Source organism: Dama dama, chromosome 18, assembly GCF_033118175.1.
Source record: "Dama dama isolate Ldn47 chromosome 18, ASM3311817v1, whole genome shotgun sequence".
In the NCBI taxonomy this organism is placed as follows: Eukaryota; Metazoa; Chordata; class Mammalia; order Artiodactyla; family Cervidae; genus Dama; species Dama dama.
Window position 1 is genome coordinate 15445623 of NC_083698.1, and position 25863 is coordinate 15471485.

Sequence of the window (25863 nt, forward strand, 5' to 3'; positions counted from 1 at the left end):
TTTCCATGACTGTACAGCACAAAACTGAAATGAGTTCTGTGCTTACCCTGATTAATACATTTAAGCCTCTCAGCTCACAGGTGATCAAACTTGCCCAAGGTCATTTGGACAGTAAGGGGCGTACATGCACACTGGGTTCCAGGCAAGAGGACTATTTGCCGGTATTCCCTCCCTTGGTACACCTGGGTACTGCATGGGAAACTCTCTCTCCACTCATCACCTTCTCTGACCTGCCAAATTCTTATTGGTCCTTTGAGGCTTAACTCAAGGGTCACCCCCTCCATGAATCTTCTCAGTTTTCTCTGCCCTCCGCCCCACCTGGGTTGGGTGTCTCTGCCCTGGGCTTCACCTCTCCCTACGTTTCCTGAAATGTAATCGTCACCTGACCCATTGATCTCCCTCGCTAGGCTGCAGGCTTCTCCAGAGCAGTGAAGGGTCTGGGTCTTGTCTTGGGATTCGCAGTACCGGAACGAGGCATGGCACATGACGCACACAGCAAACGCTTGCTGAGAACTGAGCGCTGACCCCTCTTCTCTGATTTGGCCGAAGGCCTGATGAATGACATCATCTAACCAGCAGCAGAGACTCCTCATCACGAGCAATGCCATTGTCTCCACTTTCCACGAACTCATCCCCTCACTAGGTTTACAATGAGACAAGTAGCTACTATGAGTTGACGAACCAGCACTTCTCAGACACCAACATGAATGCTCTGTGCACGGTATGCTTATCCTGGCGACACTGTCCAGGGGACGTCATCCTCATTTTATGGCTGAAGCTCAAAATCAGTTACTTATCTTAAGTAATTGGCCGCGAGTCACACAGAAGGAAGGCTTTGTTTTAAAAGTGTGTATAGAACACCTTGGAGTCATCTGTGTCCTGGAGAGATTCACTGAAATTTGAAATTACTTCAGGGCCTTAATTTGGATGCTAGAGTCGTGGAAGCATGGTCAACTATGATTTATAGAGGATCAAGGCAGTTCTACCATATGCATTATCCACAGCAGCAAATCATGGTGGTAGTCCTAATTTTCCTAAGCAGATAGATAGGGATTTATAACACCTATTTACCTCAAAGGGAATTGAAAATCAAAGGTCGTATCTGCCAACATGCTTTGTTAAAGAAGAGGGCAGAAGCCCATCTTAGTATACTCTGCTGCATAAAAAGCTAGGTGCAGTGTTTCTCAAAGACTGGGCTTCCCAGCTCAGTGGTAAAGAATCCGCCTGCCATTTGTGCAGATGCAGGAGATCCAGATTTGATCACTGGGTCAGGAAGATCCCCTGGAGAAGGAAATGGTAACCCACTCCAGTATTCTTGCCTGGGAAATCCCGTGGAGAGAAGAGCCTGGTGGACTACAGTCCATGGGGTCACAAAGGCTCAGACACCACTGAGTGAGCATGTTCTCAAAGATCAGTGGGAGAAGCCTAGGCATCAGAGCTACCTGATGGGAGCTGCCTGGCTGGGAATCCACAGTTAACAAGCCCCCAAATGATTCTATCAGACAGAAAAGTTTAATAAATACCAGGTTATGACAATGCTTCTCTAACTTTAATGTACATAGGACTCACTTGGGGATCTTGTTAAGATGAGATTCTTATTCAGTGGACATGCGGTCGGGGAAGGGTGGGTTGGGATTCCACCTGTCTTAGAAGCTCTCAGGGAGGTCAACGTTGCTGGTCCATGGATCACATTTGAGCGGCAGGGCTTTAGAAGGTCTACCCCTAATGGAACAAATTAGCTTTGCTTTATTCCTCAACCACAGGCTGCACTGCCCAACTTGAGGGAGGATTCCATAAAGCCCAAATTCTCAGTATTGGTACAAAACCACTGCAACAACTCAGAACCAACTGGAATGCATTCTCTATCATGAGCGAAAGGCAGCAGCATCCTTCTCAGATAGAGACAGCACATATGTTTAGCATGTGAAAGAATAATTAATTTACTATTACTTGAGTCCTGCTGTGTGTGTGTGCTCAGTCCTGTCCAATTCTTTGTGACCCCACAGACTGTAGCCTGCAAGGCTCCTCTGTCCATGGGATTCTTCAGGCAAGAATACTGGAGTGGGTTGCCATTTTCTTCTTCAGGGGATCTTCCTGACCCAGGGATCAAATTGCGTCTCCTGCATCGGCAGGCAGATTCTTTACCACTAGCACCACCTGGGAAGCCCAACTTGAGTCCTACTTACTGTGAAAATCATTATATATATGTCTGTATGTGTGTGTGTGTGTGTGTGTGTGTATAAATGTAAGGTGGATATTCCTGCTCTATAGATAAGCAAATAAGGACCTGGAAAGCTGAAATAACTTGCTCAAGGTCACGTGGCTAATTATGTGCTGCAGCTGGGGCTCCAATCCTGCTCCACGGGGATCCAAAGCCTGTCCTTGCCCATTGTCCACGGTGCTAGATATGACAGTGATATAAAATGTGACAGCCTGAGCAGGGGGAGGGGGATGTTCCTCCTATACTGGTATTTGAGTTTAAAGGCTTTACTGAGGCAGATTCTGGATGGGGGTGAAGAAGGGAAAAAGGTGAATTAATCAGTGATCTATGTTGCCTCATGGACATAAACATACAGATAGCACCCTTGTCCATGGTTCCCATAAATCTGAAAGTGCAGATGGAATAAAAAGGACATTAGCAGCCAGTGCACTGATCCTAAATGTTCCCACCCCACCTCAGGTTTCCCAGATGTACAGCTCAACCAATAAAGAGGAAGAATTCTTCCTGATCCTTGTGGCCTATTAACTTCACCATTTTCTCCTGAAGGAGGTTTCTGTAACTTAAAAGTTCACACGGAAACCGGCTGACCCTGCCATGTCACTTCACAGTTGCCACACATCTCTTTCTCTGATAAACCTGCTGGCACCTGAAAAAAAAAAATGTACTCTCTAGTCAAATACACTGAAAATGCAGCAGTTTTGAAGGTTTTTTGAGTAACAAAATTTTCTGTGTTTTTCATAAGGCTGACGTGGAGAGAAATGCATGGCAATAAAGATGCTCAGAGAAAGCAGTCAGATAGGTACAAAGGTGGATTAAATGAAGGAAAGAGCTATATAATGAAGTTCCCAGGCATTTACCATCCGGTATCTTTAGCAATTAATGCCCCATTAGGTTGAGTGTCCACAATCAGCTTTTCAGCCTTGGGTCTCTCCACTATTATAATTAGTATTCACCAGCTTAACTGTCATTTTCTAAAGGTTCATCTATAATAGCAATACAACTCTTTACCTATTTGATGGAAAAAACGATACAACTAGAAAGCTACATCTCCTTAAATTAGATATATATGGCAGTCTAAAACCAAAGAATTTTGCCCCTATGGTATGTATTCTCACACGATGTTTCAAAAATAAAGACTGAAACCTAAAGCAAACAAACCAAAAAACTGACTTGAAAACTTACTTAAAAGTAAAAAAAAAAAAAAAAAAAAATGTGTGTGTGTTTTGAACAGAAGGTAAGAAACAGAATCTGGACCACTGATTTCAAATCAGTAGGCATTTCCTATTTCATTCCCTCAGCTCAGAGAACAGTTCAGCTCTCAGAAAAACCGAACTAAAGGTCCTCAGAAACCAACTTGGTATTTTTCTGGCGAGTTTTTACTGAAATGTTTGGACATGAACATGTTTGCAGTGAGTCATAATTTATAGGACATTAACGGCCAATGCCTTCTGTGCTTTTCTTCCTACATTCAATATCATTTTCAAACGAGCTGGTAGTACATTTTCCAGGCCCTGATAATTTTTACAGAGTTACCAGATCTCAGATACTAAGGCTGCCACCAGCACCCTTTCTCGTGATAATTTTTTTATGGTATCTAGGAGAGAACCCCATTCCCTTTCTAAACTATATGCCTCTCGCCAGGGAAAAGGCGCACGCACCGTTTTTAAGATGCCCAAAGAGAAGCTGAGGGGCCTTCAGGGGCACGCCAAGTCAGAAGGCAACGGGGAAGGTTAATGGACAGTCGCTCTGGGCAAAGGCAGACGTAATAACAGGATATGTTCGTTTCTAGAGGAAGCAGGAGAGCCGCGAGGCAGGAAAGGCGGCGTCAGCGGCACCCAAAGGAAACGGGCGCGCGGGGGTTCGCGGGGACCTGGCCTGCTTAGGGGGTCCCGCTCTAGTCCGGTCCGGGGCTCGGAGCACCTCACCCGGGGAGGGGGGACGGGATCCACCTCAGGCCTCCTGGTACGAGTGCTTCTGGTGCTCCCTTCCACCTCCGCCAAAGATGGGGAATGGGGAGAAGGGAAAAAGCCGAACACCGGGGGCTGCGGCAGGTGAACTCGGCAACAAGTCAAGTCCCGGCCCAGGAGGGACCGCGGGGTCCCGGGGCCGGCAGGGCCGGGGAGGCGAGGCCCGGCGCGGGCGGGGCGCGCCGGAGGGGGAAGGGTGCCGCCGACGCGGAGTCCAGAGCTGCGGCCGGAGTCGGAACGCGTCCCTCCCGCTGCCCCGGGGCGGGCGCGCGCTCTCGAGGCGCGCGCAGCCTCCAGACCTTCCCAGGCCCCAGGGCGGAGGCGGGGAAGGGGAAGGGGCTGGTGGCGGTGCCCGCGCGGGGATGGGGGGGCAGGAGGAGGCGACCTGTCTGTCACCCAGCGCGCCGAGGGCAGCGCTGGCAGCCCCAGGCTGGCGCCCCCGACCGCCCCGGCTGCCGGGAATCTCCCGCGGCAGCCTGCCGCCCGCCCGGCTCGCCCCCGCCCGGGCCCCGGAGGGCAGGTACCTCGGAGCCCCGGCCCCCGGGAGCCTCCCGGCCGCGAACGGAGCGTTCCTCCAGCTCCCTCATCCGACGTCAGCGTCAGCAGAAGGCGAGGGAAGGGGGCGGAGGGAGCACAGGAACCGGTCCTTCCTGCGGCGGTCGCCGCCAGCCGGAATAGCAGCCGGCGGAGCCCGTGCGCGCCGCAGCGCAGCGCAGCGCAGCGGCCGGGGGGAGCGGGCGCCCCGGCCTCCCCGCGAGCTCCTGGGGCCGCGACCCCGCCGCCGCCTCCCCGCCCTGTTTCTCCCCCTCCGAGGACGCCCAGCGGGCGACCCCTCTCGGCAGGACCCCGGGACCCAGAGCAGGGAGGGGCCGATGGCCTCACCTCGTTTGGGGCGGGTCCGGGATGGGGGGAGTGAGTCTCCTTCTCTCTACTCCCTCGGGTCCTTGCTCGACCCCCATCTCCTGGGGTGCCCCCCGCTCGGATCCGCCGCCCAGGGTGACCCCGCCCCGGCTCTCCCGCAGGTGTTCCACGTGTCCATAGAATTTGCGTCACAATGACCTGGCCGACAGGTGGGAGCAGCCGCGGACGCCCCGGGGTTCCCACTGTGCTGTGCGTTGAGCGCGCGACTTCCCTCCAAGATTGACTTCCGTGGCTTTAGAGGACAGGACACGTCTTGACTCCAATGCCAAAAAAAGTTACAGAGGCCTCTATCTCGGAATCAAGTTTAGGCTTAATGGTAAAAGGCTCTATGAAAAGAAAAACAACTGTGTATATATATATATATATATATATATATATATATATATATATATATTTCATCCCCATATATTCACATATCGTTTTTACCTAGGTTACTGACACTTACAGTAATTTCATCTTCTCTTATTCTTTGTCAACAGGAAAGAACCAACCTCTTGTTTTTGAGTACCCTGCTGTGATCACATGAAGAAAAGGTGTTGCTTGCTAAAATCATCTATGCTGAAAAGCAGTCTTAATGTGCTATGACTCATCCCTCATGTTATATATTTCTTAAAAGGTACATTGATAGTCACTGATTGAAACAATTTAACGGGGTGAAAGGAAAGATGATTGAGTAACGACGCAAACAAGCCTGAAAGCCACAGGTAACATGAATGGGCTGCTTGTTATCTGCCAGGTGTATGCTGTCTACTTTACATTTACTGTAATCCTTCAGCAACCCAATAATGTGGGTAGAGTATTATCCATATTTTACAGATGTAAACGTTGCCCAGAGTACCATAAAGGCATTCAGCTAATAGGATGTTGAGCATAAGTTTGAATCCAGGGTTGTCTGAACCAAGAGATTTAATCTCAAGATAGAAAGGGGCTTCCCTGTTGGCTCAAACATTATAGAATCCCCTTGCAGTTCAGGAGATCTGGGTTCAATCCCTGGATCAGGAAGATCCCCTGGAGAAGGAAGTGGCAACCCACGCCAGCATTCTTGCCTGGACAATTCCATAGACAGAGGAGCTTGGTGGGCTACAGTCCATGGGGTTGCAAAAAGTCCGATAGGACTGAATGGCTAACATACAGGATAGAAAGGTGTCTGACCAAGATGGAAACAGAAAAAATATAAAAGATGTTGATCTTTTAATAGAAAGGTAGTAAGATGGTAGAGCTCCAGGAATTTATATAACCTTTAAAGTTGACATAATTCTCTGGATATATTCTTTGGAGTTTCTGTTTGTCACAAATGGATTTGAGCCTGTTCCAGTAGGGCACAAAATATAGAGCTGAGCAAATATCAAGTCCTTAAAAAAATGTGAATAAACCAAATGCTGAATGAATAGGATCTATGAAACAGCAAATTGATGAGAAGCTGAGATTCAGGAGAAAATTGAGAAAAGAAAAACATTGCTCATATATAACTGAAATTTATAAGAAGCCTTCAAATGAATCTGTTGATAACACAAGCCAAATGATTGTCCTGTTTATAAAAAGGGGAAAAAATCCTTTTAAAATGAGAAAAAAAGACTTCCTTGCAAAAGGGAGATGATTAAGATATTTTGTTTTAAAATATTTGATTCCAAGAACCATTAACTTGTAAAAACCTAGCTTAGGGAGTTTAAAAGAAACATGTTTTAACAGAATGAAGTGTTGTTTGTAACATAGTAGTTGCTCAATAAATGTTGCTGAATGTATCAATTAGTTAATCAAGGCATTCAGAGAAAAAGAGGTCATAAAATTTCCCGATTCTAATGTTCTCCTTTCCACCAAGGTTATTTACTGGTTATTTACTGAAAATGTATTAGAAGCCCTATTTATTTAAAGATTGGCTTTGTGGTAGATACATTTGTTAATGAGCTTTGGCATCAATGAGCTTTAGACATCTAGAGCCAGTAGAATGGCAGGTTGCTTGTGTATTCACAGTATCTTCTCAAAATGCAAATAATTGGAACACAGGTACTGGGGGGAGTGAGAAAGAAAGCTGATTCATGAAACTAATTACTCAGGTTTCCTTTTACCTAACAAAAGGCCATGTTAGTCAACATGGCACTGAAATGCCTTGGGTTTGAATACATGTAAATCCATGGCTGATTCATATCAATGTATGACAAAACCCACTGGGAAAAAAAAATTATAATAATAAAAATTAAAAAAGAAAAAAAGAAAAAAAAAAAAAAAGAAAACAAAAAACAAAAACAAAAAAAAAAATAAAATTGACACCACTTAAATAAAGATATTAAACCAAAAAAAAAAAAAAAAAAAGAGTTTAACATTAAGTGTTAAATGACTTTTCATCATTATTCGGGTTGTCCTAACATCGAAGCTGAAACTCCAATACTTTGGCCACCTCATGCGAAGAGTTGACACATTGGAAAAGACCCTGATGCTGGGAGGGATTGGGGGCAGGAGGAGAAGGGGACGACAGAGGATGAGATGGCTGGATGGCATCACCAACTCGATGGGCATGAGTTTGAGTAAACTCTGGGAGTTGGTGATGGACAGGGAGGCCTGGCGTGCTGCGATTCATGGGGTCACAAAGAGTCGGGCATGACTGAGCGACTGAACTGAACTGAACATTGGGGATAATACTTAAAGGAAAAAATAATAAACTGGTGCTTGTCCTGCATTGCCATAAGGAGGGCTTTCCCTTCCCATTTAAAAAATTGCTCCATTTATAATACTTCCATTCCTTCTGTTTATCAAGGTGTTTCAGTCTTGCAGAGCACCTACAAGGTGCTAGTGAGAACTGGAAACAATTGCTGAGAAGATTGGCTTTGTGGTGGATACATTTGTTAATGAGCCAAATCTAGACATCCAGAGCCAGTGGGACGGCAAGTTGCTTGTGTGTTCACAGTATCTCCTCAAAATGCAGGTAACTGGAACACAGGTACTAAGAAGAGAATGGCTATTGAACGCTGGAATGTGAAATTGTGGAAGAAATAATGTGCATTTTCTAGAATGTAACAGGATCAAAAAATCTTTACATATTCAATGATATTTTTGGGGGTGCTTCCCAGGTTCTAGATTGCTAATGGGACCACATGAATTAGGAATTGTGTTAGGCTGCCCTTAGCAGAGACACACAGTAACAGTGGATTAAATGAGATAGAGATTTATTTTACTCCCGCATTAAAAGAATTGGAAAGTAGGCTGCCCAGGGCTGTATGGCCTCTGCTAGCTCCTTGGGGTGTTGCCCCCCTCTCCTGTGCCACCATTCTTAGCAAATAAGCTATTATTCAAGGAAAAGTCCAAGCTGGAATGTGGAGAAATAGGATCCTTCATATGTTCCTGGTGGGAATGTAGAAGGATATATCCACTTCGAAAAATGATCTGGCAGTTCCTCAAGTAATTAACATAGTTAACATATGACCCAGCAATTCCACCCCTATGTATATATAGCCATGAGAAATGAAGACCTCTGTCCACATAAAAACTTGCACATATAGCAGCATTATTCAAAGCAGTCAAAAGGTGAAAACAATCCAACTATGTATAAGTGGATGAATGAGTAATAAAATGTACTGCAGTGGAATATTATTGGGTCGTGAAAAAGGACAAAATACTGATACATGCTGTATCTTGGATGAAACTTGAAAACATTCTAAGTGAAAGAAGTTGCCACAAAAGTCAATGTATTATCTGATCCCATTCATATAAAGTCTAAGATAGGGAAATCTACAGAGACAAAGTAGATTGGTGTTTGCTTAGGGCTGGAGAGGAAAAAAATTACACACACACACACACATATATATACATATCAACACACATGCATAAAATGTATGTATGAATATATATAGAGACACAAATTATCCATCTACATATTATACATTTTAGTGTACTGTTTATAATATATTTTAATGTTCTGAATGCTGCTTGTGCTCTCAGCCAACAAAAGCACGTGAGGCAGAATCCTTGTGCCTCTTGGTGAATGGCACCATAAAGCAAATATTTGCTCTTCCATTCATCCAGAAAGATACAGCTTTCTACAGCTCTGAAATCCTTTTATTTTATGACTCATCTTTGACATCATCATCTATACTCTTGGTACCTGCTAAGGTAGAGCTTAAGCTATTCTTATTATCAATGTGTTTAATATGAGCTATACATGCAAATCTCTGTTCATTGATAAAAATGTTTTTGCTTCAGAGTTGCTAGGTGAATAAAATTAGATAATCTATAGGAGTAAATTTTGAAAAAAAATGATGTTTTAAAAGTTATTAAATTTGTTTAATTTTTATCAGTGATAGAAATTTAAAGAAGGATTAAGCTAAATTTTACTGGCAGAGATAAAGTTGTTTATTCACTGTATCTTGTAATACAGAAATTAGATGCACTCAAAGATATGTACTAAATATATTGACCAATTTTTGTTTAATTCTTGTGATGAGTTGTGTTCTGCACATAGCAAAACAAAGCTTCTGTTATTACTCTCAGTATTTAGTTGTTTGTTGTTGTGCACTTGCTTTGTCATGTCCAACTCTTCGCGACCCCATGGGCTGCAGCATGCCAGGCTCCTCTGTCCTCCACTATTTCCTGGAGTTTGCTCAAATTTATGTCCATTGAGTCAGTGATGCTATGTAACTATCTCATCCTCTGCTGTAACCTTCTTTTGCCTTCAATCTTTCCCCCCATCAGACTCTTTTCCAAGAGTTGGCTCTTCACATCAAGGGGTCAAAGTATTGAATCTTCAGCTTCAGCATCAGTCCCTCCAATGAATATTCAGCGTTGATTTCCTTTAGGATTGACTGATTATATCTTTAAGCAAACTTCTTTGTGCATGTGAAAATAGAGCAGATGTTTAATTAAAAGCATTAACTTTCATTAATTAAAATTAACTTCCTTTCCTTTCAAAATTAAGGCTACAATGAGAAGGCTTATTTTACACTGAAGAGAAAGGTAATTATTTTCATTGCTGCACCAGCTTAGATTTATATATAAATAATACAGCTCCCTACACTTCCACCCCCAGTATCATTCACTGAAACTTCTGCAAGAAAATTGCTGGTGATGGCATAAAAAAGGGACATCTTATTCACTGCCAGTGGAGAATTTTATTTAATCATGTGCCATCCAGTATAACCCTGCTTCTCATCTGGGATCTGGGCAAATTTTAGCCCAGAGGTCATAGCCATGCCTTGGTTTTGGCAGACTTGGGGATAATGACCACCTCAAAGGGCCACTGTCTAACAAAGAACAGGACTTAACTGAAAGATTAGGAAGGCATGCTCTAGGTCTTTGCTGTCTCTTTCTCTGTGCACAGGGACAGTTTAGAAGACTCACTAAGAACTCAGGTTGAAACATGGGTCAAAATTTAGTTTAATCAGAGTAAGGCTGAATTAGGACTATAACCCCTGTTTCCTAATTCCAAATCAGATGCACTTTTCCTCTTCTACTTTGTTAATAAAAATTTGATCTGTGTATTTGCTGTCTGTGCTGGGTCTTCATTGCTCTGTGCGGGCTTTTTCTAGTTGCAGAGAATGGGGGCTACTCTCTCCTTGCAGTGTGCGGGCTTCTCATTGCAGTGGCTTCTCTTGTTGCAGAGCGTGGGCTCTCGGGCACACGGGCTTCAGGAGTTGCAGCACATGGGCTCAATAGTTGTGGCTTTCAGGTTGTAGAGCACAGGTTTGGTAGTTGTGGCGCATGAGCTTAGTTGCCTTGCAGCATGTGGGATCTTCCATAGAGCAGGGATTGAACCTGTGTCCCTTCCATTGGCAGGCAGATTCTTAACACTGGTCCACCAGGGAAACTCCTTCTTTTCTGATTTTAACTCCATTGCTAACTTTCTTTGGCAGATACTGTTAGTGTCTGTAACTAGTAACAGATACTGCTAGTCATTTCTCACTATTGATTCTTTTTTCCTAAAGTAATACAAATTTCAACTGAGCACATTTTGCCCAGCTGAAGACTGTATTTTCTAGCGTGCTTTATGGCATGGCATGGCATGGCCAGGTGACCAGGTTCTGGCCAATACAATGTGACTGAAAAACATGTGTGTAACTTTTGGGTCATGCTTTTGAAAGAAACACACCCTTACCTTTGCCTTCCCCCTCTCCCACAGTTTGGATCCTGTCTGGCCATGCAGGTGAGGAAAATACTTTGAGGACGACAAAGAGATGAATTCCTGACTACCTGATCTGCCCTTAGTGGATTGTTTTATGAGAAGGATATAAAGTTTGATATTGTTTAAGCCATTATATTTTTGAATATTATTATAGCCCAGCGTTTATCCTAATTAATTCATCTCCCCTATGATGTTGTTAAGTTCACTTCAGTTCCGGCACTCAGTCATGTCCAACTCTTTGTGATTCCATGGATTGCAGCACGCCAGCCTTCCCTGTCCATCACCAGCTCCCAGAGCCTGCTCAAACTCATGTCCATCGAATCAGTGATGCTATAAACCATCTCATCCTCTGTTGTCCCCTTCTCCTCCCGCCTTCAATCTTTCCCAGCATCAGGGTCTTTTCCAGTGAGTCAGCTCTTCACATCAGGTGGCCAAAGTATTGGAGTTTCAGGTTCAACATCAGCCCTTCCAATGGATATTCCGGACTGATTTCCTTTATGATGGACTGGTTGGATCTCCTTGCAGTCCAAGGGACTCTCAAGAGTCTTTTCCAACACCACAGTTCAAAAGCATCAATTCTTCAATACTCAGCTTTATGGTCCAACTCTCACATCCATATGTGACTACTGGAAAAACCATAGCTTTGACTAGATTGACCTTTGTTGGCAAAGTAATGTCTCTGATTTTTAATATGCTATCTAGGTTGGTCATAGCTTTTCTTTCAAGGAGCAAGTATCTTTTAATTTCATGGCTGCAGTCACCATCTGCAGTGATTTTGGAGCCCAAGAAAGGAAGGTCTGTCACTATTTCCATTGTTTCCCCTTCTATTTGCCATGAAAGTGATGGGACCAGATACCATGATCTTCGTTTTCTGACTGTTAAGTTTCAAGCCAGCTTTTTCACTCTTCTCTTTCACTTTCACCAAAAGGCTCTTTAGTTCCTCTTTGCTTTCTGCCATGAGTGGTAACTTCTAGTAACTTCCAGATGTTCGAGCTGGTTTTAGAAAAGGCAGAGTAATCAGAGATCAAATTGCCAACATTTACTGGATCATCGAAAAAGCAAGAAAGTTCCAGAAAAACATCTATTTCTGCTTTATTGACTATGCCAAAGCCTTTGACCGTGTGGATCACAATAATGGTGGAAAATTCTGAAAGAGCTGGGAATACCAGATCACCTGACCTGACTCTTGAGAAATCTGTATGCAGGTCAGGAAGCAACAGTTAGAACTGGACATGGATCAACAGACTGGTTCCAAATAGGAAAAGGAGTTTGTCAAGGCTGTATATCGTCACCCTGCTTATTTAACTTATATGCAGAGTACATCATGAGAAACGCTGGGCTGGAGGAAGCACAAGCTGGAATCAAGATTGCCAGGAGAAATATCAATAACCTCAGATATGCAGATGACACCACCCTTATGGCAGAAAGTGAAGAAGAACTAAAAAGCCTCTTGATGAAAGTAAAAGAGGAGAGTGAAAAAGTTGGCTTAAAGCTCAGCATTCAGAAAACTAAGATCACAGCATCTGGTCCCATCACTTGATGGCAAATAGATGGGGAAACAATGGAAACAGTGCCTGACTTTATTTGGGGGGGGCTCCAAAATCACTGCAGATGGTGATTGCAGCCATGAAATTAAAAGACGCTTACTCCTTGGTAGGAAAGTGATGACCAACCGAGACAGCATATTAAAAAGCAGAGACACTACTTTGTCAACAAAGGTCCGTCTAGTCAAAGCTATGGTTTTTCCAGTAGTCATGTATGGATGTGAGAGTTGGACTATAAAGAAAGCTGAGCACCAAAGAATTGATGCTTTTGAAATGTGGTGTTGGAGAAGATTCTTAAGAGTCCCTTGGACTGCAAGGAGATCCAACCAGTCCATCCTAAAGGAGATCAGTTCTGGGTGTTCATTGGAAGGACTGATGTTGAAGCTGAAACTCCAATATTTTGGCCACCTGATGAGAAGAGCTGACTCATTTGAAAAGACCCTGATGTTGGGAAAGATTGAAGGCAGGAAGAGAAGGGGACGACAGAGGATGAGATGGTTGGATGGCATCACCGACTCAATGGACATGAGTTCGGGTAAACTCTGGGAGTTGGTGATGGACAGGGAGGCCTGGCGTGCTATGGTTCACGGGGTTGCAAAGAGTCGGACACAACTGAGTGACTGAACTGAACTGCTAAGAGGGTGTCATCTGCATATCTGAGGTTATTGATATTTCTCCTGGCAATCCTGATTCCAGCTTGTGCTTTTATCCTTAAGAAATTGCAAATTAAAACAAGATATCAATGCACACCTACTAGAATCTAAAATGCTGAAAAACACCAAATACAGTTGAGAATGTAAAGCAAAAATAGCCATCATCCATTGCTGGTGCAAATATAAAATGATATAGCCACTTTGGATGATAGTCTGGTGTGCATGTGTGCTAAGTCGCTTAGGTCATGTCCAACTCTTTGTGACCCTGTGGACTGTAGCCCACCAGGCTCCTCTATCCAGGGGATTTTCCAGACAAGAATAGTGGAGTGGGTTGCCATTTCCTACACTCCAGAGGATCTTCCTGACCCAGGGATCAAACCCACATCTCTTAGGTCTCCTGCATTAGCAGTCAGGTTCTTTACCTCTAGTACCACCTGGGAAACCCAGTATCTGGCAGTTTCTTATAAAACTAAACACGCTGTTAACACTAACCTGCAATTTCACTTCCTAACTTTTATGCAAATGAGTTGAAAACATGTCACACAAAAACCTGCACGTGAACATTTATGGCAGCTTTATTCACAACTGTCCAAAATTTGGAGCAAGCAAGATGTCTTTCAATGGGTGAGTAGAGAAATAAACCTCCACACAGTGAAATATTAGTCAGTGTTTAAAAGTTTGCTGTTAAGAAAAGACATGGAGGAACCTTAAAAGCATGCTGCTAGGTGAAAGAAGCCAGTCCCCAAAGGCCTCACACTGTATGACTCCAGTTATATGACATTCTGGAAAAGGCAAAACTATGGAGATGGGAAAGAAAAAAGAAATCAGTTCCAGGGACTTAGGTGGAGGGATGGAAGGATAAATATTTTCCCCTAATATCTAATATTTGAATGGCATTATTTGTTTTACTTATTTCAGGTGCATGCATACATCTGGTTCCTGTTACTCTATCTTGGTCATTAATGAGTTAACAGTAACTTTGTATTATGTATTTTCTTGGTCAATATTATGTGTATATTTAATATTGCTATTTTGTGGGCAAGAGTCTAAGAATTTTTTAGTATTGAAGAAGGGTCCTCATAAACATTCCCACTGAAAAGCCCAGGGACAGACAGTTCATAAAAGAAGAAATTAAACTAGTAAAATTTTTCAAAAGAATTTTTTTAATACAAAATTTTCAACTTAAAAACATTCTTGTTTATCAGACTGGTGAACATGAAAAAAGCATAATTCTTAGTGTTGAAGATATTGGACATGGACAAGCCCATACTCTCATAAACTGAGGATGAAAACAAAATTTTTTCCAGTATTATGGAGAAATAATTGACATACATCCCTGTAGAAGTTTCAAGTGTAAGCTTGATGGTTTGATTTATGTGTATTGTGAAATGATTGTCACAGTAGGTTTAACTGACATCCGTCCTCTTATACAGGTACAAGAAAAGTAAAAAGTTCTCTTATGATGAGACCTCTTAGACTCTATTCTCTCAACAGCTTTCGTGTGTATCATAGAGCAGTGTCAGCTACAGTCATCAGATTGTATGCTGTGTCCCTAGTACTCACCTATCTTATGACTAAAAGTTTAGTCATCATCCTGCTGTTTCTCCTCTTCGCACCATTGGCCTATAGTAACCACAAGTCTGATCTGTCTTTCTATGAGTTTGGAGGTTTTTGCTTTTTTTTTTTTTTAAGATTCCACATGTAAACGAGATCATATAGTATTTGTCTTTCTCTGTCTGATTTATTTATTATTTAACATAATGCTGTTTTGGTGCATCCTTGTTGAAAATGGTAGGATTTCCTTTTTTATGGCTGAATAGTATTTATGTGTGCATGCTCAGTCATTCAGTCGTGTCCGAGTCTTTGTGACCCCATGGACTGTAGCCCATCAGGCTCCTTTGTCCATGGAATTTTCCAGGCAAGAATATTGGAGTGGGGTTGCCATTTCCTACTCCAGGGAGATAATGTTTATATATATATATTAAATATGATATATATAGATCACAACTTTTTTATCCACATATCCACTAACAGACACTTAGGTTAGAAACAAAAATTTTACATTGCTTTATGGGGTGCAACTTGGCAATGCATACAAAATGATTGTGCATGCCTGTGACCTCACAGTTCCACTTTTAGGATTTTTTTCCCACAGAAATAATTAGATGAATCTACAAAAGTGAACATTTGGAGATGAGCATCACAACACTGTTTATAATATTAAAACTTTAAAAACAGTAAATTGTCTTTCTAAAGGAAGGGTTAGTTAACTAAATTATGGTACATTTAGACATTGGAACACTGACAGCTATTTAAAAAATGAGGTCAAGATGTTTTCTTTCTTTCTTTGTATTTTGAGTGAAAATAGCAGCTTGCACAACACCATGTGAAATATGATTCTATTTAAATAAATATTTTATATATAAGCATAGGCTTTTAATGTTATTCACTAAAATGTTAACAGAGGCTGTCTCTAGGGAGTGATCTTTGGGCTGAGGTTGGAGGAGGGGGAAAGTTGCATTTTCACTTATACTCTGTGGTAATGCTTGGATTTGTTTTATAGTGTACATACTGAATTTTACAATTTGCAGATATAAGGAATATTAAAATTATGACACTAGAAATAAATAGAAGAGATCCTTACCTTTGAAAATGTTTGGAAATCTTGGTTATATGATTTCTTATTGATTTCAAATTCCTTATTGATTTGACATTTTATGCTTCTGACCTCTAGACCAACCTTTAAGATTCCTTCCAGTGCTAAAAGTCTGTGGCTTTCTTCTCCTTGCTGTTGCTGCCGCCATGTCAAATGAGAATTACTTAGGTAAATCTTAGAGACTGCCTAATGGTGAGACCCTTACACTAGTTCAGGTTCTAGTTTTCCTCCTATTCCAAGTGATTTTATTCCTGGGTGATAGTCTTGAGCTGGTTATGAAAACATGTAGAAAAGCATTAGGATTGGAAAAGCTAGAAGTGGTTCTAAGAATCTCTGCCTTCATGAACCTAGAACCTGTTATATAGAGTGAAGTAAGTCAGAAAGAGAAAAACAAATATCATATATTAACGCCTATATACGGCATCTAGAAAAAATGGTACTGATGAACCTATTTGCAGGGAAGGAATAGAGATGCAGATGTAGAGAACAGACTGTGGATACAGCAGGTGAAGGAGAGGGTAGGATGAACTGGGAGAGTAGCACTGACATATATACACTATCATGTGTAAAATAGATGGCTAGTGGGAGGCTGCTATACTGCACAGGGAGCCTAGCCTGGCACTTTGTGATGACCTAGAATGGTGTGATGGGGAGAGGAGACTGAGGCTGTAGAAGGAGGGGAAATATATATATTTATGACCTATTCATGTTGTTGTACAACAGAAACCAACACAAAATTGTAAAGCAATTTTCCTCCAATTAAAAAAAAATAAATCTCTGCTTTTCTTGGGGGTCAGATGTAGTCCATATTTGAGTGGGAACAGGGATCATGAATTGATTTTTCATTTATTTATATCAGGACTTTTCTATTTTACTCTTCAGTTCAGTTCAGTCGCTCAGTCATGCCCGACTATTTGTGACCCCATGAACCATAGCACACAAGGCCTCCCTGTCCATCACCAACTCCCGGAGTCTACCCAAACCCATGTCCATTGAGTCACAGACATGATGACATCCAACCATCCAACCATCTCATCCATCCAACCATCTCATCCTCTGTCATCCCCTTCTCCTCCTGCCCTCAATCTTTCCTAGCATCAGGGTCTTTTCAAATGAGTCAGCTCTTCAAATGAGGTGGCCGAAGTATTGGAGTTTCAGCTTCAACATCAGTCCTTCCAATGAACACCCAGAACTGATCTCCTTTAGGATGGACTGGTTGGATCTCCTTGCAGTCCAAGGGACTCTCAAGAGTCTTCTCCAACACCACAGTTCAAAAGCATAAATTCTTCAGTGCTCAGCTTTCTTTGTAGTCCAACTCTCACATCCATACATGACCACTGGAAAAATCATAGCCTTGACTAGACAGACCTTTGTTGACAAAGTAATGTCTCTGCTTTTTAATATGCTGTCTAGGTTGGTCATAACTTTCCTTCCAAGGATTACTCCTTGTGTCTTTTAATTTCATGGCTGCAATCACCATCTGCAGTGATTTTGGAGCCCAGAAAAATAAAGTCAGGCACTGTTTCCATTATTTCCCCATCTATTTGCCATGAAGTGATGGGACCAGGTGTCATGATCTTAGTTTTTTGAATGCTGAGCTTTAAGCCAACTTTTTCACTCTCCTCTTTCACTTTCATTAAGAGACTCTTTAGTTCTTTTTCACTTTCTGCCATATGGGTAGTGTTATCTGCATACCTGAGGTTATTGATATTTCTCCCAGCAATCTTGATTCCAGCTTGTGCTTCCTCAAGCCCAGCGTTTCTCATGATGTACTCTGCATATAAGTTAAATAAGCAGGGTGACAATATACAGCCTTGATGTACTCCTTGTCCTATTTGGAACCAGTCTGTTGTTCCATGTCCAGTTCTAACAGTTTCTTCCTGACCTGCATACAGATTTCTCAAGAGGCAGGTCAGGTGATCTGGTATACCCATCTCTTTCAGAATTTTCCACAGTTTATTGTGATCCACACAGTCAAAGGTTTTGGCCTTTTTACTCTTAGATTCAGGATATCACTGCTAGGCTGGTTTATCATTTTTTAAATTAGAATTTATTACCTCCAATTTGACATGATTTGACCATGTTTCCTTCCAGAGCTCTCTCTCTTATGTATTCAGGCAAGCTGAAAAGCCTCAAAATTATTTTGAATTCCTTTCTAGTAGGTTACCTCATACTCAATTATGTTAAACTCTGTTTCACTTTAAGTTTATGATTCAGTACAAGGAACTACAGTTTCTTTAACTAGTGTTGCTCCGTTTTCCTGTCCACTGTTTTCAGTCTTATTTCCATTGTCTTTCCAACCCTGGGTGTTTCTTACCTGGAACTTAAAATCTTTCCACCTAGGGTTGTATATTTATTGATACTTCAATACTAAGTCAGTTTAGAGGGTTGCAATATAAGTATTTTTAGTACTTGTTTTTGTACCTGCTTTATGCTAAGAATTGCATGTATGTGTGTGAGTGTGACTGTGTGGGTGTGCTGGGTGATGGTGGAAGGGGTGATGATGTGTAAAGTAATAGAAGACAGAATCCATGTCTCAGAATTACTTTTAAAGTATGAAGTTAATTAAACACTATTATGATTTCCTGGCTTCAGTCTCAGCTATAAAATCTTCCAAAGGTTACATCGAAATCAAATGCCTGATCAAGAAATTCAAAACCTTAGTTTTGATCTTAGTTTTCTGAATGCTGAGCTTTAAGCCAACTTTTTCACTCTCCTCTTTCACTTTCATCAAGAGACTCTTTAGTTCTTCTTCACTTTCTGCCATAAGGGTAGTGTTATCTGCATACCTGAGGTTATTGATATTTCTCCCAGCATTCCTAATTTGCCTTACTCACCTTCCAACTGATTCCTGCTTGTCATCTCTTGTTCATCACTCCCGATATTCACTCCCCTCTTCCTGGACTCATTCACACAAGAATGATCACCGTCTCCTACTGCAAGGTCAGACTTTTACTGGAGGTGTCCTTCAACCCTGAGTTTAGGGTATCCCAGTACCTCCTGGCCCTTCTCTGATTATTATCACAACCACTGCCACAACATTTTCTGTATCTCCCAAATGCCTGTTAGAGTTCTCATTATAGGCTTGCTGAAGCAATCTTAAATGGTAACTTTCTCAGGAAAATAAGGACTCCTGGATTTATATCCCATACTCAGCTCAAACAGTTTGTATTTTCCCACAAGAGATGTACATAGATAATTAGGTCTTTGAGAGCAAAAATTCTGACTTTATCTTGTCTTTATCTACCAGAGTGCTTTAGATGTACAAGTTTCTTGAGGACTTCCCTGATGGTCCTGTGGCTAAGACTCTGAGCTCCCAATGTAGGGGGCTTAGTTTCAATTCCTGGTCAGGAAATTAGATTCCAGAAGCCCAACTAAAAGATCCTGCATGCTGCAACAAAGATCAAAGATCCCACATGCTGCAACTAACACCTGATACACAAATAATTTTTTTTTTAAAGAAAATTGCTTGAATTAATGATTAAATAGTTTTATACAACTGGATCCTCCCAGGGTGAGTGTCAATTATTTCTCTTGGCTTTGTGTTGGGTGATGTCTCTTCATTAATCCTCAGCCATGTTTTAAACCTAACTTTAACATTCAATAGTACTATTATGTACTGAATGATGTGGTTTGATATTCTTTGTTACAGTTTCTTCCACTTTAATTTTATCCTAAAAATCATGTAAGTACTTGTTCTATAGACTGTAAATGTGTGTGTCTTTCCAAATTTGTGGGCTGAAATCTAATCCCCAATGTATTTGGGGTAGAGCCTTTAGGAGGTGATTAGGTCATGAAGGCAGAGCCTTCATGATAGAATTAGTGTCCTCATAAAAGGGACAAAGGTGGAAGCAATGATAGATTTTATTTTGGGGTGCTCCAAAATCACTGCAGATGGTGACTGCAGCCATGAAATTAAAAGATGCTTGCTCCTTGGAAGGAAAGCCATGACAAATTGAGACATCATATTAAAAAGCAGAGATATCACTTTGCCAACAAAGGTCCATATAGTGAAAGCTATGGTTTTTCCAGTAATCATGTATGGATGTGAGAGTTGGACCATAAAGACGGTTGATTGCCAAAGAATTGATGCTTTTGAACTGAGGTGTTGGGGAAGACTCTTGAGAGTCCCTTGGCCAGCAAGGAGATCAAACCTCTCAATCCTAAAGGAAATCAACCCTGGATATGCATTGGAAGGACTAATGCTGAAGCTGAAATTCCACTACTTTGGCCACCTGATGTGAAGAGCTGACTCATTGGAAAAGAGCCTGATGCTGGGAAAGATTGGAGGCAAAAGAAGAGGGCAGCAAGGAAGGGATGGTTAGATAGCCTGACTGACTCAACAGACATGAATTTGAGCAAACTCCAGCAGATAGTAGAGGACAGAGGAGCCTGGCGTGCTACAGTCCATGGGGTCGTAAACAGTCAGACATGACAGTGACTGAAGAACAACCAAAGGGGCTTCCCTCATGGCTCGAGTAGTAAAGAATCCACCTGCAATGCAGGAGATACAGGAGGTGTGGGTTCGATCCCTGGGTCAGGAAGATCCCTTGGAGGAGGAAATGGCAACCCACTCCAGTATTCTTGCCTGGAGAATCCCATGGACAGAAGAGCCTGGCGGGCTACCGTCCATGGGGTCAAAAAGAATTGGACATGACTGAGCATGCATGTGCTACTCTTTCCTCATAAAAGAGACCCCAGAGAGCTCTCTCTGGTGTGTGAAGACTCAGTGGAAGGACAACCATTTAAGAACCAGAAAGAGGGCTCTCACCTGCCAGGTGAGAATCTGCCAGGATCTTGCTCTTGGAATTCTCAGCCCCCAGAACTGAGAAATTTCTATTTTTTACAAGCCCCCCAGGGTCTTTTATAGCATCCCAAGTAGACTAAGGTGGCTTGTGAAGCATGCACATACTCAAGGCCTTTGGGGCCTTTCCAAACCTATGGAATCAGAAAGTTCTGTGGAAGATGCTCAGAATCTGTATTTTTAACGCCCAACTGAGGTGATTCTTACGGCCAGAGAAATTTGGAAATTCTGTTCTATTGAGAAACTTAATAAATATTGGTTGAGGTTAATGGTTCTCTTTGATCATTATGCCAAATACAATTCCATGAGCATTAACCTGATGTCAGAATGCCTGAATTCCAGCCTTGTTAATTACCATCTAAGTGATTGGGGGCTAGTCCAGTGTTTCTTAAACTTGTCTGCAAATTAGAATCACAGGGCTTCTTTACCATCTGAGCCACCAGGAAAGCCCACACAGGGTCTCTAAAAAATTTCAAAACCCAGCCCACACCCAAGACCAATTAAATCACATTCTCTAGTGCTGAGACACAGGCATCAGTGTTTTTCGACGTTCCTCCTCCCCTCCCCCTGAGTGGTTGATTTCAACACACAAACAAGCTTGGGAATCACTGGACTAATTTACTCTCTCTGTTTCGTCATGAGTCAAATGTGGACAATAACTTTCATTCAAAAATATTACTCTCATTAATACATGTGAAAAGATGTTATAAATGATAAAACTTTGTGTGTTAGTTGCTCAGTTGTGTCAGACTGTTTTCAACCCCATGGACTCTAGCCATCTAGGCTTCTTGGTCCATGGAATTCTCCAGGCAAGAACACTGGAGTGGCTTGCTATTTCCTTCTCCAGAGGATCTGATCTTCCCGCCCCCGGGATTGAACGGGGGTCTTCCGCATTGCAAGCAGATTCTTTACTGTCTGAGCCACTAGCGAAACCTAAATGATAAAACTTTATATAAACCTAATTATATTTTAGGGTTTAAAATATTTTTAATAAAAATTAACAAATGTGCCAGTAATAATTTTAATATTTTTTAATATATATATATATATATTTTGTGCTTATAATTGTGATGATGAGTTCAACAGTTTAGTGGGATAGATTCAGCTTGTGAAGGAAACCATCATTCAGAAAGCTAACCTTACAATTTAGGTAAATTTAGTGGCCCTGGTTTAAAGCAGTGGTTCTCAGCTCTTACAGTGTATCAACATGTTCCTTGACTGGGGTTTATCCTCAAAGATTTTGACTCCATAGGTCTGGAGTGGGGCTCCAGCAACTACAACTGTATAAAGATAAACGTGTCATTCTGTTGCCCTGTTGCTATCCATGGTGAGTCTGCTATTTATGTTTAGGCTTTTTGCTTTATCCACGATATTTAGTCATAAATGTTCTACTTTTCTCCTGTCAGAACTCTCTCTTCATCATGTAAGCAGAAAACAGTTTTAGAATAGTTTAAAAAATATCAGAAGCCAGGACTTCCCTGGTGGTCTAGTGGTTAAGAAGCTGCTTGCCAACGTGGGGGATGTGAGTTTGATCCCTGGTATGGGAAGATTCCATATGCCATGGGGCAACTAAACCCATGTGCCACAATTACTGAGACTGTGCTCCAGAATCTGCATGCCTAGAGCTGGTACTCTGCCAACAAGGGAAGTGCATGCACCGCAACTAGAGAGTAGCCCCTGCTCGCCCGAACTAGAGATCGAGTGCAGCAAAGGAGACCCCGTGCAGCCATAAATAAAATAAAAAGCAAAGTAAAACAATTTTTGAAGCCATATGGGTACCATTCTTTATTGCCAGGACCATTCAATCTTTAATACAATCTGGCAGTGTTTTTTTTATATCTGAACTGGCTTTCTTGATTTATACTTAACCTTTCTAATGGCTATAATTATAATCTGCTGTTTCTAAAAATTCAGAGAATGTGTGGATCCTCTGCTGACCTGAATCTGTCTCTCTCGGGCTGGATCACTTTCAGAATCACTTTCTTCAGCTTCACTGCGCATGGGTAGCACCTGAGAGGCTCATTAACAACGTACACTCTATCCAGACCTGGTGGATTAACCTTTGGGTTGAAGCTGAAGATTCTGGATTCTAAGCTATCTGCCTAGGTTATTCCAGCGCACACTGAACTTTGAGAAGTACTGGCTCTATGGAACTAAGAGGCTGGGGAACCTTCGGTGAGGTAGAGACACTACGGCAGGGCTCATAGGATCCGGACACAGAACTCTGTAAGGAACTCTGTATTCTCTTCCTTCCTACGCTTCACCTTTGCGCAAATAATGTTAGGTAACCATGTGTTTAGGGGCTTCCCTGGTGGCTCAGCTGGTAAAGAATCGATGAGCACTGCGGGACACCTGGGTTTGATCCCTGGGTTAGGAAGATCCCCTGGAGGAGGAAATGGCAACCCACTCCAGCATTCTTGCCTGGAGAGTCCCGTGGGCAGAGAAGCCTGGCGAGCCCATGGGGTCACAAAGAGTCGGACACGACTGAGCACCACACAGCACACAGGTGGTGTAGTGGGAAAGAATCCATCTGCCAACGCAGGAGACGCAAGAGATGTGAGCTCCGTCTCTGGGTCGGGGAGATCCCCTGAAGAAGGAAATGGCTACGCACGCCAGTATTCTTGCCTGGAAAATTCCACGGACAGAGGGCAGTTCAGTTCAGTTGCTCGGTCATGTCCGACTCTTTGCGACCCCATGGACTGCAGCCTGGCGACAAAGGGAAAGGAGAGAACAAAGAAAGAGGCAGGCAACGCTAGATTGGTAGGTGGCAGTTAATAGGCAAAGGAACTTACATCGAAGCCTTGTCTTGGGCAGCTGCAAGATGAGGAGGTGTCCTCAGCTGCTCACCAGAATCTTAAGAGTTTATGTAGAGGCCTTGATAGCGTTCTGTCTTGTATACCATCCAGATGGTCTCAATAAACTTAGCTCTCTCAAGGCTGTGTCCTTGAAACTGTGAGAATGGTGGGCAGAACATACATTCCAAGGGAAGGGGAGGGTGGAAGAAGCCTCCAGTTGTGCAGGTCCAACTCCTGGGTAACTGGTGGTCATGTTCTCTGGATGACCTCTTCCAACAGTTGGTAGCTTACAGTAAGGCCTATTGACTTCTGTTGCCGATCCCAGCATGGAGACTGGGTCAGCAAAGACACAGTGAACACATTGGTTTACAATAAGGAAATACTCCCTTTCCTTCTCTTTCTGTTTTCCTTTCCTCCTTCATCCTGACCTTTCCCCATATTTGTCTTTTCCCTTGGTTTGTTGGTTTGTGGTCCATTCTTGAGGAAACAACCATCTAGAGCAGACCTGGATGCAAAAATGAAGAAAAGAAAAAACCCTCTGTATTAGAAATCACATCAATAACAAACAAACACCCAATTCATCTTTAAATTACATCATTAACACATTCGATAATTCACTTGGGTTAATTATTTTTACTGTTATGTATAATTGTATTTGTTCCACCTTTCATTTCATGACTATGCTTTTATTTGTTTACTTTCATTTACCAGCACTACCCACTCCAGTTTTCTTGGGCTTCTCTTATGGCTCAGCTGGTGAAGAATCCGTCTGCAATGTGGGAGACCTGGGTTTGATCCCTGGGTTGGGAAGATCCCCTGGAGAAGGGAAAGGCTACCCACTCCAGTATTCTGGCCTGGAGAATTCCACAGACTATATAGTCCATGGCGTCACAAAGAGTCGGACACAACTAAGCGACTTTCACTTTCACTTTTCACCAGCACTTTAATGCATCCTGAGGCTTCATCTGCCTATGGTTTCAGGTAAACTGTGTTCTTTCTGCAAAACGTGCAGTAAATGATTTTCTACTAAAATATGTTAGCTTGGTAGGAACGTGTAAGGATGGATCACTGGATTTTCATATTCTATGTTTTATGTCTTAAAGAAACTTGTGAATTGTTAATCAATTTTTATGGTAAATCAGTACTGAATAAGCATCGGACTCAACAGTACTTAAAGTCTGAAGAAACTTAAGACTAGACTTCAAAAAGAGTTTGCCTTTTTTTCCCTTTTAGCTCTTGCTGTGGCATGCCTGTGCTTTTCTTTCCCTCTGCTGCCGCCTAGTTCCCCATTAGCCATCGCCATGGGTTTTGGAGACCTAAAAAGCCCCGCAGACCTCCAGGTGCTCAACAACTACTTGGCGGACAAGAGCTACATCGAGTGGTACATGCCATCAAAAGCAGATGTGGCAGTATTTGAAGCCATCTCCAGCCCACCACTTGCTAACTTGTGTCATGCCCTCCGTTGGTATAGTCACATCACCTCTTATGAAAAGGAAAAGGCCAGCCTGTCAGGAGTGAAGAAGGCCTTGGGCAAGTATGGCCCTGCTAAAGTGGCAGACACTACAGAATGTGGAGCTACAGATAGTAAAGATAACAATGATGACATTGATCGCTTTAGATCTGAGGAGGGGGAGGAAAGTGAAGAAGCCAAGAGGCTAAGAGAAGAGTGCCTTGCACAGTATGAGTCAAAGAAAGCCCAAAATCCAGACCTTGTTGCCAAGTCTTCCATCTTATTAGATGTGAAACCTTAGGATAGTGACATAGATATAGCAAAACTAGAGGAGTGCATCAGAAGTGTTCAAGAGGATGGCTTGGTCTGGGAGTCTTCTAAACTAGTTCTGGTTGGGTATGACATTAAGAAACTTCAAATACAGTGTGTAGTTGAAGATGACAAAGTTGGGACAGACATGCTGGAGGAGCAGATCACTGCTTTTGATGAGTATGTACAGTCTATGGTTGTGGCTGCATTCAACAAGATCTAAAATCCATTGTGGATCAGTGCCCTTAAATAAAAGTTTGAAAGATTAAAAAAAAAAAAAAGGTTAGATTGTGTGCGCCTGCTAAGTTGCTCAGTTGTGTCCAACTCTTTGTGACCCCATGGAGTGAAGCCCTCCAGGCTCTGCTGTCCATGGGATTCTCCAGGCAAGAATACTAGAGTGGGTTGCCATGCCCTCCTCCAGGGGATCTTCCTGA

The 25863-nt window shown here is 42.5% G+C and overlaps 1 protein-coding gene, 1 long non-coding RNA gene and 1 pseudogene across 12 annotated transcripts in view; 2 read left to right on the forward strand and 1 right to left on the reverse strand.

Annotated features, from left to right (window-relative positions):
- The window catches only part of ICA1 (islet cell autoantigen 1), a 159662-nt gene extending 154452 nt beyond the window's left edge, over nt 1–5210 (reverse strand). For 2 of the 11 annotated variants that reach the window (XM_061164975.1, XM_061164970.1), the window contains exon 1: nt 5071–5205. Coding sequence is in view for 3 of the 11 variants with exons in the window: in XM_061164977.1 (XP_061020960.1) it covers nt 4713–4775 (63 nt within the window). In the remaining 8 variants the exon portion in view is untranslated. Of the gene's footprint in view, nt 1–4712; nt 4863–5070 lie in introns of those variants that run through there. The other 9 variants (XM_061164974.1, XM_061164967.1, XM_061164972.1 and 6 more) reach the window with 8 other exon arrangements.
- Nucleotides 5211–5291: 81 nt separating this feature from the next.
- On the forward strand, nt 5292–11299 carry LOC133072101 (uncharacterized). Its single transcript, XR_009696633.1, has 4 exons — nt 5292–5425; nt 5589–5725; nt 7862–8029; nt 11216–11299. It is a non-coding gene; the product is annotated as an uncharacterized LOC133072101 (long non-coding RNA).
- A 13672-nt stretch (nt 11300–24971) lies between these two features.
- On the forward strand, nt 24972–25652 carry LOC133072753 (elongation factor 1-beta-like; annotated as a pseudogene).
- Nucleotides 25653–25863: the final 211 nt, after the last annotated feature.